We start from the raw sequence: 12779 nt of genomic DNA, 5'->3' as shown, positions 1-12779 counted from the left end.
CTCTGTGCATGGTATACACGCTCTCAACATGATTAGACTCACTCTGTGCATGGTATACATGCTCTCAACATGATTAGACTCACTCTGTGCATGGTATACACGCTCTCAACATGATTAGACTCACTCTGTGCATGGTATACACGCTCTCAACATGATTAGACTCACTCTGTGCATGGTATACACGCTCTCAACATGATTAGACTCACTCTGTGCATGGTATACATGCTCTCAACATGATTAGACTCACTCTGTGCATGGTATACACGCTCTCAACATGATTAGACTCACTCTGTGCATGGTATACATGCTCTCAACATGATTAGACTCACTCTGTGCATGGTATACACGCTCTCAACATGATTAGACTCACTCTGTGCATGGTGTACACGCTCTCAACATGATTAGACTCACTCTGTGCATGGTATACACGCTCTCAACATGATTAGACTCACTCTGTGCATGGTATACATGCTCTCAACATGATTAGACTCACTCTGTGCATGGTATACATGCTCTCAACATGATTAGACTCACTCTGTGCATGGTGTACATGCTCTCAACATGATTAGACTCACTCTGTGCATGGTATACACGCTCTCAACATGATTAGACTCACTCTGTGCATGGTATACATGCTCTCAACATGATTAGACTCACTCTGTGCATGGTATACACGCTCTCAACATGATTAGACTCACTCTGTGCATGGTATACACGCTCTCAACATGATTAGACTCACTCTGTGCATGGTATACATGCTCTCAACATGATTAGACTCACTCTGTGCATGGTATAGACGCTCTCAACATGATTAGACTCACTCTGTGCATGGTATACACGCTCTCAACATGATTAGACTCACTCTGTGCATGGTATACACGCTCTCAACATGATTAGACTCACTCTGTGCATGGTATACACGCTCTCAACATGATTAGACTCACTCTGTGCATGGTATACACGCTCTCAACATGATTAGACTCACTCTGTGCATGGTATACACGCTCTCAACATGATTAGACTCACTCTGTGCATGGTATACACGCTCTCAACATGATTAGACTCACTCTGTGCATGGTATACACGCTCTCAACATGATTAGACTCACTCTGTGCATGGTATACATGCTCTCAACATGATTAGACTCACTCTGTGCATGGTATACATGCTCTCAACATGATTAGACTCACTCTGTGCATGGTATACACGCTCTCAACATGATTAGACTCACTCTGTGCATGGTATACATGCTCTCAACATGATTAGACTCACTCTGTGCATGGTATACACGCTCTCAACATGATTAGACTCACTCTGTGCATGGTATACACGCTCTCAACATGATTAGACTCACTCTGTGCATGGTATAGACGCTCTCAACATGATTAGACTCACTCTGTGCATGGTATACACGCTCTCAACATGATTAGACTCACTCTGTGCATGGTATACACGCTCTCAACATGATTAGACTCACTCTGTGCATGGTATACACGCTCTCAACATGATTAGACTCACTCTGTGCATGGTATACACGCTCTCAACATGATTAGACTCACTCTGTGCATGGTATACACGCTCTCAACATGATTAGACTCACTCTGTGCATGGTATACACGCTCTCAACATGATTAGACTCACTCTGTGCATGGTATACATGGTATACGCTCTCAACATGATTAGACTCACTCTGTGCATGGTATACACGCTCTCAACATGATTAGACTCACTCTGTGCATGGTATACACGCTCTCAACATGATTAGACTCACTCTGTGCATGGTATACACGCTCTCAACATGATTAGACTCACTCTGTGCATGGTATAGACGCTCTCAACATGATTAGACTCACTCTGTGCATGGTATACACGCTCTCAACATGATTAGACTCACTCTGTGCATGGTATACACGCTCTCAACATGATTAGACTCACTCTGTGCATGGTATAGACGCTCTCAACATGATTAGACTCACTCTGTGCATGGTGTACATGCTCTCAACATGATTAGACGTAGCCACCCAAAATTTCAAAGCAGACAGAGTAGGTAGGTGGTAAAACACGCCAGTGAAATTCTGTGCTCGCACTTCAGAATGCTGTTAGTTTACCTGCAGTTTTCAGAACTGTGATGCAATCGGCTGGGTTTGCGATTGGCTGATGGACCGCATGTGTTTATCTAGGGTTCCCCAAGACGGCTCGTTCTCATCGGGTGAGAGGCTGCCCTTGAATAGTTCTGTGGCACAGTTGAGTCATAAGATAATGTTGGCAGGGCCTTCACTGACCACTCTCATTTCTCCCCTTCTCTCCTCCCGACTCTCTCGTTCCTCCCCTCTCTGTCTCCATGTGCTGCTCCAAACACTCACCGTCAAACCTTCCCTTATTCCCTTTGTATAGGGTGTGATCAGGGGTAATGGACAGTCAAGCATTCAATTACCACCTGGCCACATTCCACACTTTTCAGTCAAACAATCCCCAAACCAATTAACTAATAAGACACCCCAATAGACAGTGCAGTTACACAAATGAACCTGTGGCTGTGCAGAGGCAGCCACACAGCACACATTTCTTAGTGTGCAAGGCCTCTGCTAAAAAGAACAATTCTGGGATTCTTTTCAAGGTGAGGGTGAACTTGGGAAATGCAAATCGATTCAGCAGATAAAAAGGAGCGAGAACAAGCTGTGCCTTTGTGTCCGGTGCGTTTGAGCCGTGCTGGAAAAGGTGAAGGACAGCTACCAGCACCATACTGTAGCTCACCTACGCCAGAACAGAATACAATCCCACGCTCGTTCATTATTGGCCTGTCTGGCCCTGCTGCGCTTGAACAGCAGGACGCGGTTCTTGAACGGCAGGACGCGGTTCTTGAACGGCAGGACGCGGTTCTTGAACGGCAGGACGCGGTTCTTGAACGGCAGGACGCGGTTCTTAAAGTGCGACGCGGTTCCTCGCGAAGCTTCTTTTGTTGCATGAGGAGTCCGTTTTCAGCTTGCACTCGCTTCACGTTGGGACGCTGCAGTGGAAGAGTCCTTGTCTGGAATAAACCGTGTCTATCACCCCTGGAGTGTGGGGCTTCTGTATTAAACGATAATCGAGTTTAGTGCAGCTTTATAAGACCCTCGCTCCCCCATGTTTGCGAGCAACTTCTTGCTTGTGCTGACTGGTTGTGTTTTGCAGTATACACATGCGGCCAGGCTGTCTTGGATTTATAGTAGAGAAAATGCGCTCCCCTTATCGCCAACAGCTAGAAAGTCAGCCTACCGCCCTGCAGGCAGACAAGCATATCTCAGCTATCTCAGCAGTCTCGGAGGGGGCTGTTCAAGCTGGTCCTTGTTTAGGGGGAGGCGAGGGGAGAAAGCCCCTCTTTCAGACCGTGCTGTGCCTTCTGTGTGCAGCACCGAATGACTGCAGATACAGAGTCAAACCTCCCGTGTTTCCGTTACCTGGCTGTTAGTCTGGTGCAGATGTTTTGATCCCCGCTGACAGTACAGTGCGGTTCATTGCAGGGATTCATTTCACTGTGAGTGAAATGGCAGTTCACTTCCGCAGTGAGTGCTGGTTCTCAGTTGTAAAGGGGAAGGGGAGCTTTTCTCATTTTCTAATGAACACAGTGATGATTGGGTTTATTTAATACCGGATGATTTTTAAATACTTCTTAAACACTCCCAGTATATGAATTGGCATGCAACTACGAGAAAACCCTTGTTGCCCAGAAGTGGGAGTGCGTTTTAAAAACGGATTCCCGTTTTCTCCCTGCAGGGCCGCTGCACTCGGGAGAACTGCAAGTACCTCCACCCCCCACCCCACCTGAAGACCCAGCTGGAGATCAACGGGAGGAACAACCTCATCCACCAGAAGACTGCAGCCGCCATGATGGCACAGCAGATGCAATTCATGATGCCTGGAACCCAGCTGCAGCCCATGGTAAGGGGGAGGAAGAGGAAGAGGGAGAGGGAGAGGGAGAGAGAGACCAGTCCAGGTTTTAGTGCCACTCGTGCAAAACGTATGCCAACCAGGAACATTTAAAGGTATAACCCCAGTTTAATGAAACGGCAGTACTAGCTGCTCAACCGGTGAGCTTCATCACCATTGTAACACATGGATTGATATAAATCTGCCCCAAGACCTATCGAACTAACCAGATAAACAGAAAAGAGACCAAGAAAGAGCAGTGATTCGGCTGCAGTTCACCCTTGTGGTCTCTCTTGTTTAAAACGCCCATGATTAAATCCAGGCACTGCCAGTAATCTGTTGTAAACTGAGTTCGGTGACAGACTCTGCATTTCTGATGCATCACATCTTAGGTTAAATTATCTGACAGCCTAACTTTGCTGCTCTTTGACAAATGGGCTGAGCGGGACGGTTTTATTAGACACGTTAAACAAGTTTCTCATGTGCATGCATTTGCTTTTGCAGTAGTCGCCTACCCCTTATGTTCTTTAATTGTGTACTCTGACTTATGTAAACTGAAAGTTTCCCATAGTAAAAAGTAGAGGGCACTACAATGACCAGAGAGGTATTGGGTTATGATAAAGCATATTGAAAACATGGCAAACCACAGTAAATGTATAGTATAATATACTATAGTATAGTATAGCCATGGGGAGGGGTGATGACTGAGGAAATTTTTGCAAGGTCAGTTGTGCATTACATGGCATCGCAGTCATTTCACTGATTTGATGCTGTTGGCTCTACTGACACCTGTTTTTTTGCTCCTCTCTGCCTCTCGCTCCCTCTCTCCTCTGCAGACCACGTTCCCTATGACGTCCTCCCTGGCCACCAGCCCCGCCATGGCCTCCTTCAGCCCATACCTGAGTCACATGAGCTCTGGGATGGGCCTGGTTCCCGAGCTGTTCCCCAACACTCCCATGCTGGTCTCTGGGAACCCCACTGTGGCTGTTGGGGGCAGCTCTGCCGGGCAGAAGCACGTGCGCACTGACAAGCTGGAGGTACGGCACAGGCAACGTTCGCTTAAGAGAGAGGAGCTCAATGCACCGCTCCCACCTCCAAGAGGGCCAGGTGAAAGGGGTCTCATAGCTCAGATATCACAGGCCGGGTCAGATAATGCGCTGGGCAGGAAATTCAGGCTCAGTAGTATGCCCTGTTTCTGTGTCTGTCTGACTGTGAGGCCCACCGTGCCTGACTCTGTCCCCTCCCCTCTAGGTGTGCCGTGAGTTCCAGCGGGGGAACTGCACGAGGGGGGAGACCGACTGCCGCTATGCCCACCCCATGGAGATGGCCATGATCGATGGCTGTGAGAACTCCGTGGTCGTGTGCATGGACTACATCAAGGGCCGCTGCAGCCGTGAGAAGTGCAAGTACTTCCACCCGCCCACACATCTCCAGGCCAAGATCAAGGCAGCTCAGCACCAGGCCAACCAGAACGCTGCCATGGTAAGAGCGCCCGGGGTCGGCTCTGTCTCCAAGCTGCCAGGATACATCTCTGTTCGCACTTAGTGCACCCACAACCTGCAGCCTCCCACCATGCTCAAAGTGTTTAAAATCATAAGGGAAGATTACAAAGCCTAGCCAATAGTTGCAGCACATTCCAGTCCCACTTACTGTGAGGTTTGGCTCTGGAGTCCCTTATGAAGCCCACCCCAGTGATAATGTGTTGTTGTGAGGTGCATATACAATTAAGGTAGTGCTGAAAATCCTCTGCTTTCATCTGCTATTCATGCTTCCCAAAGTCAGTTACAGCCCAATTAGCTGCTTTGTGTATTTTCTGTGAACTGTTTGACTTTAAATTATTTATCTGTGACTATTCTGCACCTTTTTTTGTTTTTCTATTGTACCTTTGTGAAAGCGCTTTTAAATAATGCAGCGGGTCTTGGAATTGTGCAATACTTCATCACCCCTTTGACGCCTTTAACAAAAGCAGGTGCTGTTTGTTCTCTGTGAGGTTTCAGCTGCTGCCCCCTCCCCCCCCCCCCCCCCCCCCCCATAAGCCTCTTGTGTCTACACAGCATCTTAGTGGTTAACCTAGGAGCCTCAGGGCTAGTGCCACATAATAATTCAAAAACCTTAAATGAACCCTTTCATGCATGGCCACATCATATGGGGACTGATTAAAAATATATATGTGTGTAAATATGTCCCTAAAAACTCTGCAATTCAACCCTTCGTAAACAGTATAATGAAGAAAAAGAGCATTTGTTTCAGATAGGCTTTGAGTCCTTGAGCTCCGTTTGCACTGCCTCCCTCTGTTCTGGTTTCTGATATATATATATATATATATATATATATATATATATATATATATATATATATATGTGTGTGGTTGCTGGTTGCTGTAATTCATTTGAGTTTGATTGATTTCTTTTTTGTTCGACAGTCACCTCCTTCATGTGTTGTTAATGCATTTTTTGTGTTTTTCTCCTCCCCCCTCCCCTTGCCCTTTTCATCCTCCCCACAATGCATTGCTCTCCCTCGGCCCGCCCCTGCTTGCCCTTTTTGTTATTATGCTTGAACCCTATTCGCTCATTGCCGTCATGCGCCCGTTGCCTGCTAACTCAGACCCAGCCAGACGCCCGATCCCTGAAGCGACCCCTGCAGCCGACCCTTGACCTGGTACTTTCACCTTTCACCTTCTTGCTTTGCATGTAGCCTGTGTGCAGTTTACGACCTGCTGCTTCATCACTTGACTGGACCTGTCTCTGGGACAGTCCCGTGAGGGGCACTGCTTGTTTATTTCGGTGCTGAAAACACATCACTGCATTTAGAGGGTGGGGTCACATCAAGCTTGTATTGCTGTGGGTAAGGTTGGTTTTATCCAACCTAAAAACACATGTTTGACTGCAGCTCTCCCTCGCTGTTTCATCATTGTGTAATTCACGATGTGTGAGGCAGACAGCAGAATAAAGAGATAGCCGGCTAAGCAGTTCAGCCAGTTTCTTTTTCAGTTAGTTACCTTTGCTCTCCAAGCTTATATCTTTACGCTTGTTGCTTGAGTGATTTACACAACCCTTCTGTCCACAAACAGAGAGTGAACAGTGTGGCTACTTTCTGACTCATAAGAAACAAAGAAAAAAACAGTCTTCAGAAGTGCTAGTTCTTACTACTGTGCAGCATTGCACAGCCTGTCCAGCCAGAGTGCCCTTCTCACGTGCCCTGCAAGGGGAATGCACACCGTCCACTTGACCTGTTTATCACAACCCTGTTATTATCCACTCCCTGGTTAATGTTTCAGTAGCCTGATGGCAGTGTTTCCTGGGTGCATTGTCCCCCCTTGTGGGCGTAGAAGAAACAAGCAGTGCTCTTCCAGTTACAGCATGACTTTCTTTTTAGAACTGCATTGCATCCTCATCCATCAAACCATTTTGTGTCTTTTATATAGAATATTTTAATCATGCTCCCTCCCCACACAAAACAAAAAAAAACCTTTGATTTAGTTTTTTCTCAGAGATGCTAATAAGACTCCTTTTGCATAGCAGTTTCACGCATTCCAGGTTTTAATATGTGCTCCTGTGTTTTTGGTAGCAAGCTCAGGTGTGTCTTATTAGACTCCCAGTAAAAGACAGGAACGTCTCGAAGTGCTATCCAGTGGGAATCTTATTTCCATCCCGGTTTCCGGTTCCCTGGAAAACCTGGATGCGTGCGGTTTTGGATTGGCTAGGGAGATGTAGGGAAACTGTAGTGCAAACTCCAAGCCGTGCCTCTGTGTCTGTGTCCATGCAGCATGATCCTGAGGAAGCTGCAATAACAGAGACTCTTCACTGTTTTACCTCCTCTACCAGTGCTCTGCACTTAAACAGTGCAGTATCTTAGCTAAATTGTATTTTGGTAATCTGTTTGATACAATATACAGTGTTGTGATCAATAGTGTCCTAGTAACACTACAGTACACTACAGTACAATGCTGTTCACGTTTCTATAGCGCCTTTCATCACAAGGATCCCAAAGCGCTTCACACAGAAAATGAACAATTAAACCATTCAATTAAAAACATAAACTTGTAACAAGATGTGTTTTTGCAGCACACCCTGTGTCATTTTCAATGGGTGTTCAAAATGTAGTTAATCAAGTTATACTTGTACAGTATATGCATTGTGCGCACATAAAAAGAAACAGGATTGAATAGTTTACTGCTCTGTAATACTCTCCTGCACAGCCCCATGTTAACTGCATCTAACTGAACTGCATTACAACTATTGTACGGTTAGTTACAAAAATGAAATATTTGTTAATGCTATTTGTGTAGCATTTGTGTAGCAAACCTTTGCACTGAAACTGTTAGTTAAATAAATGGACATTTTGTCTCTAGACTGCTTTGGTATTGTGCCTTGTGCTTTGCTGAATAATGAAACACAGAGCTGAGCAGATACAGTACTTGTGCCAGCTGGAGCTGTCAATGCTGGAATCACTTTTAGCCTGTCCACTCTACCTGCAGTTCACTGCAGTGTGCTGGCCCTTGCAACACTGCAGTTACAGTGCGTGTGTGTGTGAGAGTGTGAGGGCGTGAGTGAGCAGGCTGGCCTCTCTCCTTCCTCTCTGTCTCTCACAGCCTCGCTCTGTCTCTCCCCCGCACACAGGCTCTTCCGCCAGGGGCCCTGCAGCCGTTACCAAAGAGGCCGGCGCTCGAGAAAGCCAACGGTGGTACCGCTGTCTTCAACCCCAGCATGAGCATGTTTCATTACCAGCAGGCCCTGGCTAACATGCAGATGCAGATGCAGCAGCCAGCCTTCATACCAGCAGGTGAGGACGGGGGCAGAGCGATACGTTGCAAACATCGAATGAAGAAATATAATACTAGTGAGATCTTCTTCATGGGCTCTAGGTATTCCTGGTAGAAAAGCACATACTAGGGCTGGTCCAAATTTTCAATCCTCAGTAATCAAAATGTTTCCTGGTTTGATTGCCGCTTCAGTCCTAGCTAGCAGTTCTTTCTGTTTATGAGAAATCGTAGCAGCAAGAAGAGGGAGGTAGCAAGTAGCGCTCATCCTATTTTAACTTGAGATGATTGATTGTTCCAACCCTGGTATATAACACAAGCACACACACACACACACAAAGCAAGCACAAGCACACACACACAAGCACTCACACACACACAAGCACACACACACACAAGCAAACACAAGCACACACACAAGCAAACACAAGCACGCATACGCACACAAGCACACACACAAGCACATACACGCTTGTCTACGCCCACACCAGGGTAGCTAACAGAAGGCCTGTCTTGTGCCTGTGACTGCAGTTTTTCAGGCTCTATTTGGTTTGTTTTTTTACTGTTGTTGCTTACACTTTTGAGACTCACTAACAAATGTTTTTTTTTTGTCCCCCTTTGAAATCCATCCCCTTTCCCACCTCACTGCATGATGTTGCAGGGTCTGTTCTGTGCATGACTCCTACTGCTGGCGTTGGTAGGTTCCCCTTCTTCAAAATCTCCATCTTGGCACATCGGATTGTACCAATGGACTGTACCTGGGGGGGGGGTTCTGGCAGTTGACAGGCAGTTGACAGGGTTCTGGGTATAAGCTGTTTGATCCTGACCCTGCCTCTTCTAAACTGCCCTTTCACCTCTCACGAGCACAGGAGTACCCCCCGAAGAGCACAGGCTCGTCTGATTTGCCTGGGCAGAACCAAGCGGTTTCACTGACAGACTTAACTAAAGAATTTGAAGCTGCTGGATATACAATACACCCATTTGCTTGGAAAAGTGGAACATATAGAAAAGAAAATGGACTAATAAACATTCCCTTTAGACACATAGTCAGAGATCAGTTCTAATCGGGGTCTGTGAAACATATAAAACCAATCGTTCATGTTTTGCTTTTTACTTATTTTTAAAAAATCAAGAATTTGTTACTTCGCCTACTTGTGTGCTGTCAGTATCCCCAGATACAGCCCTGGTCAGTTCTGAATACTAACACAGTGCACTTAGTGTTCTGTGTGTGTGTGTGTGTGTTTGAGCCTAGTTGTGTGTGCGTGTGTGTGCGTAATTGGTGGATGGGTTTCTTGTGTGCATCCAGTCATCGCTTGACTGTCTCCTGGCACTTTCCTTGTGAACAGCCTTCCCTAAAGCTGCGACAGAGAGGGGCTGATCCAGTCCTGTTGTTTTGTTCTAACCAGCTCATTAAATGTGCATCTGAGATCTGAAATCACAAGAAGAGGATCTGCACTCATTGTTTTGCGCACAGATAAGGCTGCACTGGTTAGAACAGCAGCATGCTCTGCAGTGCCCTGCCCTGGGGAAGGCTGCTCTGTATGCTGCACTGGTGCCAGGAAACCTGGCTATAGGCTGGAATGGACTGTGACCTTTTTCTCTGACTACTCCCCTTCCCCCCTCATCGTAGGACTCCTCAAATCCCCAATGCCTGGCAATGACTTCAACTGGGAGAGGCGGGACTGGAGCAGCTGCAGGCTCCCCCACAGCCGCTACCTGTCAATGCCTGGATTAACTGGTGAGGGACATCTCAGTGTGTGTTACACCTCCCATATTGCACCCCACCCCACCCCTAAACTTCAAACAGGAGATAACTTCCTTCTGTGTTTCTGAAAAGTGTGATCTTCATTTACCCCCTCCCTCATGCAAAAGCCATTGCTATATCTAGGTTATTATTATTTATATATTTATAAAGAGGAACAAGTCCAATACTTTAATTGGAGACATGTCGGATACAACAAAGGAAATATGTGTGTGAGCTGTGCAGTGTGTCTGGCAGCTTGCTGTGTTGTAAGGACTCTGGAAAGGTGTGTGTGAGTTGTGCAGTGTGTCTGGCAGCTTGCTGTGTTGTAAGGACTCTGGAAAGGTGTGTGTGAGTTGTGCAGTGTGTCTGGCAGCTTGCTGTGTTGTAAGGACTCTGGAAAGGTGTGTGTGAGTTGTGCAGTGTGTCTGGCAGCTTGCTGTGTTGTAAGGACTCTGGAAAGGTGTGTGTGAGTTGTGCAGTGTGTCTGGCAGCTTGCTGTGTTGTAAGGACTCTGGAAAGGTGTGTATGAGTTGTGCAGTGTGTCTGGCAGCTTGCTGTGTTGTAAGGACTCTGGAAAGGTGTGTGTGAGTTGTGCAGTGTGTCTGGCAGCTTGCTGTGTTGTAAGGACTCTGGAAAGGTGTGTGTGAGTTGTGCAGTGTGTCTGGCAGCTTGCTGTGTTGTAAGGACTCTGGAAAGGTGTGTGTGAGTTGTGCAGTGTGTCTGGCCGCTTGCTGTGTTGTAAGGATTCTGGAAAGGTGTGTATGAGTTGTGCAGTGTGTGAAGCAGGATTAGGTTTGTATTAAGGAATGCACATGGTGGTGTTTGTTTAGAAATACATTATTCTGTGCTATAAATGTACTGCATGTTTTCAGTTATCTTTTATTCAGATTGTAATCGGCTTTCCCCTTTTTTCTCTCGTTTCTTTTCTTTTCCCATGCTGTCCTTTGTTCCTTTCTGTCGATGCATGCCTGCATCCTGGTGGCTAAATCATCATGGTGATGTCACATGACCTGTCGCTGTGATCTGCCTCGCCCCCCCCCCCCCCCCACACACACACATATGTTGCCATGGTTACCATACCGCTCCGCCTTCCTGCCTCTCGCTCCCATGGTTCCCTTCTGAAAGTTCCCATGATCCACAGTGCTACGCCCTCCACTGTTACTTCAGCAGCAGCATCTGTCACGAGTGTCCCTTTCGCTGAGTCTGCGGCTGCTGATCAGGTTTGCCTTTTCAAATGGCTTTACTGTAGACTGCCAGCTCTAGACAGCTCGACTCTGATTACTTGTGCTTCATTCTGTTTTTAAATATGCCGCTATTGTTGTAGAAAAAAAAAACAGCACAAGATGAAGTGACTGACTCTCTGGAACCCTCCCGCTCCGCCGTAGACAAGAAACTTTATGATGGACCAAGTAAAAGTTTGGCGCAACTGTTCTAAACTGTTCCAAAACAACTTTATTTTTAATAACCAGTGATTTACTGGAATGAATTCACTGTGTAACAAATTATTTTATTTTTTTGTTCCTGGGTAGTACGTCTTATTTCCTAATTGCTTATGCCTCAAAAGTATAGAAAATGGCTATTATTCCCCACAAACTTTGCTTTTTTGACCAGGACAGTGATATTTCAAAATATCACTATTTCCAATGGGAAACGGGCAAATTTGTGTATTTTCGTTCATATAAATACAGTATAATCGTAAATCTCGAAAAACTACTCACTTCTAAATCTTTTGTAGTCATTTTTTTATTACTTTAGTATAAATACATGTTAATTTTGGATTCATATGTTGTTTTTTTCTGACTTTATGTGAACGAAAAGACACACATTTGCCCGTTTTCCCATTGGAAATAGTGATATTTTGAAATATCACTGTCCTGGTCACAAAAGCAAAGTGTGGAGAATAATAGCCATTTTCTATACTTTTGAGGCATAAGCAATTAGGAAATAACACTTACTACCCAGGAACAAAAATTGTGTTACATAGTGATATCAGCCATACAAAACAAAAAACAGATTGAATGAGAGTTACATTCTCACTGTAGGGATGCAGATTCTCAGTTACAAATATTTACAAAAGGTTGCAATAGCTGCAGCAAACAAGGACTGCAGCAGAAAAAAACAGCTGCTGTTCCTTTGCAGGCTGCCCCTGTTCCTTTGCAGGCTGCCCCTGTTCCTTTGCAGGCTGCCTCGGTGTCGCTGTTACACTCTGCTCTCGCTGTAGCAGCTGGCTTGTCCCATGAGAGACGCACGCAGTGTGTTTGAGAGGGCAGGGATGGAGGGTGGGGGTTCCTTATGAACTGACTTCAGATTGCCGTCACTACATCTTCAAGATGCAATTGGTTGTTTTGTTTTTTTTTTTTTTTTTTTTAT

At 45.9% G+C, this 12779-nt stretch overlaps 1 protein-coding gene across 9 annotated transcripts in view; it reads left to right on the top strand.

Annotated features, from left to right (window-relative positions):
* LOC121295485 (muscleblind-like protein 3) overlaps positions 1-12779 on the top strand; it is a 36067-nt gene that overhangs the window by 21357 nt on the left and 1931 nt on the right. For 3 of the 9 annotated variants that reach the window (XM_041220141.1, XM_041220140.1, XM_041220142.1), the window contains 8 exons: positions 3754-3918; positions 4743-4943; positions 5158-5388; positions 6511-6564; positions 8526-8688; positions 9327-9362; positions 10296-10403; positions 11535-11629. In XM_041220141.1, coding sequence (XP_041076075.1) covers positions 3754-3918; positions 4743-4943; positions 5158-5388; positions 6511-6564; positions 8526-8688; positions 9327-9362; positions 10296-10403; positions 11535-11629 — 1053 coding nt within the window. The remainder of the gene's footprint in view (positions 1-3753; positions 3919-4742; positions 4944-5157; positions 5389-6510; positions 6565-8525; positions 8689-9326; positions 9363-10295; positions 10404-11534; positions 11630-12779) is intronic. The other 6 variants (XR_005946933.1, XM_041220144.1, XM_041220143.1 and 3 more) reach the window with 6 other exon arrangements.

Source organism: Polyodon spathula, chromosome 20 (assembly GCF_017654505.1).
Source record: "Polyodon spathula isolate WHYD16114869_AA chromosome 20, ASM1765450v1, whole genome shotgun sequence".
Taxonomy (NCBI): domain Eukaryota; kingdom Metazoa; phylum Chordata; class Actinopteri; order Acipenseriformes; family Polyodontidae; genus Polyodon; species Polyodon spathula.
This window is presented reverse-complemented; position numbering and strand designations above follow the sequence as displayed.